General features: G+C 32.4%; 1 protein-coding gene across 23 annotated transcripts in view; it reads left to right on the top strand.

Annotated features, from left to right (window-relative positions):
* The first annotated feature begins 492 nt into the window (after positions 1-492).
* LOC145279892 (protein scribble homolog) overlaps positions 493-8,808 on the top strand; it is a 772,271-nt gene continuing 763,955 nt past the window's right edge. For all 23 annotated transcript variants that reach the window (XM_080131386.1, XM_080131379.1, XM_080131375.1 and 20 more), the window contains exon 1: positions 493-1,438. In XM_080131386.1, the coding sequence (XP_079987512.1) occupies positions 1,277-1,438 (162 nt within the window). In that variant the 5' untranslated portion in view covers positions 493-1,276. The remainder of the gene's footprint in view (positions 1,439-8,808) is intronic.

Raw genomic sequence — 8,808 nt, 5'->3', positions numbered from 1 at the left:
AAAAACAACAACAAAACTTAACCTTATTTTTTTCGGGGAGGCCAACAAGGTTAGGTTTCAATGTTGTTCGGAAGACGAGGAGGATAAAAAAACAAAACAATTCCAAACAGAAATGCCCATTAACAACGACCACTAAAACAACCGAAATCACAATCAATAATTATATTACGACAAAAAAACAAGAGTCGGGAAAGAGGAGCAACGGGGCATGCCGCGACTGCAATATTAATCATTTAAAAAGTTCATAATAATAGTTATAAATTGTTGATCGTCGTGTCTTCCTCCTCCTCTGTTTCCTACAGCTGTAATGTCTTCTCGGATGGATGTTTTTTTCTCCGAATCCTACAAACAGAAATGGTTCCAATACTAATTCAAACGTTGGAGGCCAGCAGCAAGTATGGATGGACACGCGTTGTATAATATCATCAGGTCTGTCCCCTGTCTATTCTTGTCTAGCAGCGGCAGACATACACGCACGAGTTAGTCGGAAAAGAAAACAAAGCTTAAATAAAAAGAAACGAAAGAAGGGGAAATTCCAAACCGGAAGTCGAACTTCGTGGCAGCAACAACCCTTCGGAAAAAATGTGTGTACAAATGAACAACTGTTGTTAATTAAAAATACAACACACTCGATCGATATATTACTTCCAATATTCACATCAACTACCAAAATAAAAGCCGACATAACTTAACTGAGAGTTACGACACTAAAAAGAAAAATGATTGCAATTTAAAAAATGAACCGGTTAAAATAATAAAATAAAAGTTTAAGCTTGAAAATATTTTAATGGTTTTCTATTTTTAAATTATTTTTATTGTAAAAATTAAATAAGTAAACATAACCCAGCACTGAACTATTTTAATTTCAAATAAGACGATAAAATTAATCTTTTCAAATTTAAGAACACTAAAAAATATTTTGGAGACATGTGTTTGTGTTCAATCCTAGAAAAGGTCTGTTAAAAATCTTTTTGATATTGGAAATAAACTAACAGTTTCACTTGATATTGTTATCAAAAAAAAAAAAAAAAAAAAAAAAAAAAAAAACTGTTCGGTCGGAATTCGTATATATTTTTGTTTTCTCTCCCTTCGTTTCCTACGTAATCTGTAGGAGTGTTTGTTGGTGTGTCTACCAACTGAGCGGTCGACCACCGTGGCGGCTGTACAGTGGCGGCAGGAGGAATCTCCGTCTGTGAGGAGGAGGAGTCGAGCAGAAGGTGAAGAAGGAGAAGGTGCGCCGGCGGCAGAGACCAGCACCATCAGAGGAGACAGAAATATGTTCAAGTGTATACCCTTGTTCCCGGCGTGTAACAGGCAAGTGGAGTACCTGGACCGACGACATTGGAACCTCACAACTGTACCTGATGATGTCCTTCGATATTCCAGGAGCTTGGAGGAATTACTTTTGGATGCAAACCAAATCCGGGAGTTACCACGGGTACGGTTTAAACATTACTATAATATATCAACACACGCACACCCAAACAAATCACATGGCTTAAAATGATCGGATATCGATTTTGTATTGTTAACTTATTTAATTTACTCAATTTTGAATGTGGGATTATATAAAATTCGATTATTTTAATTTTTTTTTCTTTCGATTCTAAAGCAAGTGTTGCATTCATCGGCATCTTTACACAACCATTCAGTGATCATTTCGTAGCCTATCTTCCAGATTTAGCTTTTACATTTATAATTTATTTGATCTTAATTTAAATTTTAACTAAGTAAAAAAACAACAATCAATAAAAAAACCATAATGGCTTTAAAAATTCAAATACTTGACATAAACCTCTAGTTTTACCTGCCTGACGTCCACTTCCATTTTTTTTTTGTGTCATGCCCACCACCCACACTGGTATTTTTCCCCTTTTCCGCTTTTAAACCAACATCCGTTTTTACCTTTATAAATCGTTAACTTAGACTAACTTTACTCAAATCATATATTTATAAAATCGTTTTAGATATTTATATCTCCTTTCGTTTTTAAAATGTTTGCAGTGTCTACCTGTGACATTGAACTTAGGGCCATTGTCGATTTCATTTTTTATTTGTGTTGGTTTTTATAGTGAAGCGGAAATCTTTTCTTTTTACACCCCCCCACCTCCAACAATCGCATTTAAATGAAGCACCAACCGAATAACTAAAATATTTGCAACTTGTCCTACTTGTGTATTTTTAAACGTTAACAAATATTTAGTTCGAATAAACTTAGTTTTAACGCTTTATTAGAAAACTTTTTAATATATATATATATATATATATATATATATATATATATATATATATATATATATATATATAATGATAATAATGGAACTAGTATTCCGAGGAAATAGAGAAATAAAAAGGAACAAACCAAGTTAGGTGTTCATCAACGTTTCGTCTTTATTTCGAGACATATATATATATAGTATGTATTATTAAGGATCAGGAAGGATTTCAAAGTTATTTTTAATTTTACTACTGATCATAACAAAATTTCTTTTTGCCGATTAGAGATTTGTGAAAACGGTACTTACTACATATGCGTACATGACTGACACTTTTTACTTTAAGAAAACAAACTTTTTCCAGTAATCTTGAACTTTTCAACTTTAAGATGGCTGCCATTGAAACAACATTATCTTAATCGAATTGTTTTCTAACAACTTGTTTCAGTAAATAATGTAATACCCAAACAATATCGCGATAATTAAATTAATGTCTGGACTCAATTGTCTTAAAACTAGAACTAATTTGATAATATTGTTTCAATAGCGATCATATTAAAGTTTTATCCATCTTTTTCATAGTTTATTTATACACAGATAAGTTTAACATTTGTAGGCCATATTTTTACGGCAAACGGAAAAAGTGGTTCGAAACAAATACATTGTTACTGAAAGCAAGATAAGTTACTCCGGATAAGTTTTTGGTGTTTTAACTTATTTTAGAACATTTAAGTTTGAAACGCAAGTAGTGCTGCTGCTGCTGCTCTAGTGCTCTGCTGCTGAGCACTTAAGTTAAAACGAAAACAAAGAGGACGGCATAAGTCAGGCCGGGCGACTGTTACCTTTAGAATTCCGCAAATCGCTCAAAGCTCGAAAAGAAAACAATTCTGATAGAAACCCATCCAATAATTGCCGCACTGCCGCAGTGATATTTATTTGTATTTATTTGCTTCCCCACGAAAGCAAAATGTGGCAATATCGTTTTGAATGGTGGGGACTGGGGTACCCCCCCGCCCCAAAGGGGCATTCACTCTAGAAGTAGACAAAAATAAAAATTGCTCTAGTATAGAAGAGTTTCCTCTACAAGAACAAATTAACTTGAGTGAAGCAAGCATCAGAACTGATACTGCACTGCACTCTGATCTTAACCCTGGTGGATTAGTGATTCCAGTATTTTTTTATTTATAACATTTACTTGCTAAATTATTCAGCCTTCGTTTCAAGCAGGCATCTAAACGAAACACACTACCTATAATGACTGTTGCTTTCAAATGATGTAGACTATTTTCGGGTTCATGGTAGCAATCGCTTGAGATTGATTCTATGCAAATCTTTTTCACACTTGAACAGCTTCACGCAAAGACATTTCTCGAAAACTTCAATATCTGTTTTTATGACACGGTGGAGAATAGTTAAGACTCTGACACAAGTCTGCAATGTATGTGTGCTACAATACTACAAGTACTGCCTTAATAAAATTACCCCCAGCAGATATATAAAAAAGGGAGAGAAAAGGAAACCCCTATAGTAGAGTTGAGGTATCAATATGGCTGCTGACGTCACGTGACTGCCGTTGGAAATACCAAAACACAAAATAAAATCGTTTTTCTTTTCAGTTACTTTTTAGCAAGATTAAAAACAATTCTCATCTAATTTGCATTCACAATTACTTTCACTGCCTAAACGACTTTATTGATATAAAAACATAATTTTAAGTTAATTTTTTAAAGAAAAAAGTGAATCTATAGAATTTGAACCGAACTAACCGATTTTTGCCAAACTAAACCTAAAATTTAAGTTAGTGTTAAAAAACATGTCGGTGTTCAAATATTGTTTTGATTTTTGAAATTAGACTAAACAAAATGTTAGTGTTTTATTCGCTTCCACCTCCTATATATATTGACACAAAATGGAGTTGGAAGTCTTGAACCCTCCACTCTTTTTTTCAACGGGTACTCTAGACGTGTATAAAATACTCATGGTTCTAACTCGTTAGGCAACAAATCTACCTCTTCCCAAAAGGAGAAAACAACGCCTAGTAGGATTTACTGAACACTTTTGTGATTCCAGCCTGAATAATAATTAGTTTATGTGGCATTTAAATGCTTCTGTTTTTATTTTGTTCGTAATATTCATATTCATAGCCGATGAAATTCGGATTTTTAGATATCTGGAATCTACACTATAACAAACTTCTGAAAAAAAAAAAAAAAAAAAAAACACTGCTAAAGATAAGAAACCCCAACTAAATCTGCAATTCCTAAAAATAAAGGTGTTTACTTAAAAAGCACCTTTATTTAAAATGTTAGGTGCAAAGAGAGATCCGCGCTATTTTTTTAAATCGTATTTCCAAGTTTAATTAAAGTTTTATGTTTTTTTATTCAATTGTAAAGTTGAAGTATAGAATAGGTACAAAACACCCTCCCCTCCTCATGTTAAGAATGGCTTTTTAAATAATAACGTTATTATGTACGTCCGGATCACTCTCTGCACTAGTACCAAATGTTAAGATAGAGTCGACAGATCAATTTTTAAAAATGTTTTAGGCAAAAACAATAGTTTGTCATGTCGAAACTAGTAATATATCAAAACATTACGAAAATTCATCGCGTGGAACGACCGCTGTTATGTTTTTAGTAAAAATAAAAAAATGTCCATCACAATAATCTTTAAAACTGTGCCATTAGTGTCTAAAAGAGAGATAAGTATGCCCCCTTGTATTCGCAATCCACAAGGTGCTTAAAATGTAATTTCCCCCAATTTTTCGTAAAAATTACTTTTAACTATAAATAATTTTCATAATTTTTAGATATATTACTATTTTCGACATGACAATTAAGTAAGTACTGTTTTTTTTTTTTCTTTTCTTTTGCTTAAAACAACATATTTAAACAAAAAATCGATCTATCGACTCTTTCTTAACAAGCACCGAAAAAAAAAAAAAAAAAAAAGTAGGTTGTTGATCTCCTCATGTGACACCATTTAATTCGTAAACTTTGAGTTTCACTAGAGAAAGTTATTCTCTTTTTTCCCGGATCTTTTATTCTTTGTTTATTAAAAACACACACACACACACACACACACACACACACACAGAGTTAATGTATTGGTGATAAAAATTGTGTGTGTGTGTGTGTATATATATATATATATATATATATATATATATATATATATATATATGTTGCTAAATACATTAAGTGAGGAACCATTTTGAATTAAAATTTAATTTGGGGGATTTATTTTACATATAATCCGATTTTTTTAAAAATCTAGATTTTAACAAAATGGAGTTTTATAGGATTGAAATTGTATTTCTCACGGAGCTATTTAGTTATGTATGTTTGGTACCGCGCTATTTTTAAATATTTTTTTTCAGGTTAAATTCAAGTTTCACGATATCTTTTTTTTATATTAAATTGTTCGGTGGAAGCACATAATAGTTACAAAGCACCTTCCTCATGTTAAGAATGGCTTTCGAAATAACGCTATTATTTCAGTGTGGTACCAAAAATATATAAGTACCAGCTATCTTTTTCTCGCTCGAGATGGAAAAAAATTTTAAACTCCTTTTCCCTACGTAATTGTCCAATTTCTACTGTACACTCTTTAACCCTTGTCCTTGAGTGGCCTCTGGGCCTTGATAATGTGGTGACTGATGCCTATGTAAAAAAAAAAAAAATACTAAATCGATATTAATTGCAACACGTTCTTTTGTTTCGGCCATCGATTAAGGTTTTTAAACCTTACATTTTCAATGAGAAAAAAATTCTCCTTGATTGAGAAATTAAGAAATTGCCTTCTAATGAGAGCAGAGTTAGATAAAAAGTTGGTTTTTAATGTGGAGAAGATCCAGCTCCCTAAAAATGAGGCACTTTGGCGTCAGTCTAGAAATGGTGGAAGACACTGGCGTTTTGTTACCTCACGTTGCTCTTAGCTTAAACGCCAAAAGTTCCTTACATTTTAAAAGTTGTCATACCAGTTTTTTAAGCTACACTTTTGTCAAACTACTCTTCAGGTAAATCAGTTTGTGATTTCGAATAATAGTATTTGGTTTGTTTAGTTTTTTGACAAAATTATTAATCTAAGGTTTCAGAATCTGTGAAACATGGTATTAGTTTCATCCACACCACTCCACTCAGATAGGTTGTGATTCTAAGGTCGGTTTGATGGGATGACGACCCATCACTTTTCAATGGTAAAGGTAATTTGAAAGATACCTCACTTTCATTTTGGAAGACCAAGTAGAGACTGAACCAAACATATATTGCAATTCGTTCCGAAGGGATTTGATTTTAACTTACCTCCTCATAACGGACACAAACTACTTTATAAATTTAACAAAACTGATCTCCCATTCCTAATTCTAATTTTCTTTTTCGTCACTTTTTGTTAGAATTCTTCACAAGTAATTGTCTTAAAAAAGAGTAAAATCTTAAATTTTGGCAAAGGTAAATTACCTCTAAAATGTCGCGAGAAATACATATACAAACACGAGAAGTCATTCTGCCAATCTAAGATTGTAAGTGCTTTTATTGTTTTGCTTAAATTTATCACCATTTTGTCTTTTCGTTCGTCTGTCTTGCTTCAACCGAATTCCGTCTCTTTTTAGCTTGCCACTACTAAAGCGTTGCGTAAGTGTGTCATTCTCCACCTCAACCAAAAATTCCATCAAAACGTGACAATATCCCTTAATAGATCGAACAAACCGTTTTTACTTATATTGAATGTCTTTAAGATTTTTTTCAAAATATTTTCGTTTTAAAAAGCTATTATTTTAAAACAATTAACACTAAATATTATTAAGCTTATCATTTTACCTGTCTAATAGCTTTGTTATTTGAAAATAATTACAACTTGTAGCTCAATTTTATTCAAGTAAAAATAAACAATGGAGAATTTCTTTGAAAACAAAAATGCCGCCGGCTTGCGCGCTTATTTCACATCCGGCATTAGGTGCGTTACTTCGTAGACTAGTGGCGCCGCCGAGAAATGTCTATTATCACAAAGAAAACCGTTGTTGCATGTTTATTTATTTTATAATTAAAATGTCTTCGCTAGTGATGTTCATTTTGAAGCTTTAAAAATCGAAATCTCAGTTTTAAAAATACATAGGCCAAAGTCGAGAAAAAAAAATGAATTTAATTTTTTTAAAAATTTCTTTTAGACTTAAAATGGTTTTACTCTTATTAAAAATGTGGGTTTGTATTACTGTACACATAGATTCGAAAAAGTTGTCAAAAAACAAATATATAATAAATAAATGTTATCAAAGACAAGATAAGTTACTTTTTTTTACCAAACTGGATATATTTTTCGTGTTTTTATTCAATGTAACATGTTTATTCAGCTCGAAAAGCATACAGTGTTTACCGATGTATTGGAAAATTCAAGATGGCGTCTGACTCTCTCTTTAACACGGTAAGTTTGGGAAAAGCTGTTATAAATAAAAAACTGAATAAAATACTGTAAAAAAAACTCGCTAAATATATGTTACCGTGACATAGCTTGACATATATTCGGCTGGTTTTTAATAGTATTTTTTCTAATTTTTTATTTATAACACCTTTTCCCAAACTTACCGTGTTAAAGAGGGAGTGAGGCGCCATTTTGAATTTTCCAATACATCGGTAAACACTGTATGTTTTTCGAGCTGAATAATAATGTTACATTGAATAAAAACACGAAAAATATATCCAGTTTGGTAGAAAAGTAACTTATCTTGCCTTTGATAACATTTATTTGTTATATATTTCTTTTTGGACAATTTTTTCGAATCTATGTGTACAGTACAGTAATACTAACCCTATGTCTGTTATGAGGAGGAAAGTTAAAATCTCTTTCGAACGACTTGCAGTATATTAGGTACCTCCAACGCGCGCCGCGCCACGCCACAGATTTACCCCCCCATCCCGTATTTAGTATGATGTAACTATAATTTAATAATATAATCCTAACTTTTTTTACCAATTTAAAGAAGCCTAAAATTAACTGCTAATATTTAAAAAAAAAAGAAAAAAAAATTTACAGCATACGAAAATAATGAAAATGCGAGACTAAAATTGTGTTTACATTATCGACGCTTGAAAACAACGTTCCTATGTAGTGATAATTTTGAGGCCGTAAACACACCATGTTTTAAAAATTTGGCAAAAATCAACTAATGGTTAGATTTTCCTGAAATTTTCGGTACTTACTAATTTTTTAAAATAACTTGCATATTAAAAGTAGGTTTCGTTAACAAACAATTTTTTTTAGGTGTTCTATCCCCCCATATTATCCAAAGTAGCTGAGCAGTGGCTTGGTTCCCACCAGTTTTGGCAAATAGCAAACAGGATCCTGAAAGAAGCGTGCATTCTATCCCAACCATCATCAATGGACCTGAGGTCATCTCGTCAGTATCAGACAAGGCCAAACTATTTGCCAAGAACTTTGCAGATAATTCTACGCTATGCGACGAAGGCCATCAACTCCCCGTATTTCCACCTATAACAGACAACACGCTATGCAAAATACTAATATCTGTGCATGAGGTCGTCAAGCTAATCAAGAACCTTGATTCCAGTAAAGTAACTGGCCCAGACGACATTCC

This window comes from Euprymna scolopes, chromosome 7, assembly GCF_053919585.1.
Source record: "Euprymna scolopes isolate OS-2025 chromosome 7, ASM5391958v1, whole genome shotgun sequence".
Lineage (NCBI taxonomy): Eukaryota > Metazoa > Mollusca > Cephalopoda > Sepiida > Sepiolidae > Euprymna > Euprymna scolopes.
This window is presented reverse-complemented; position numbering and strand designations above follow the sequence as displayed.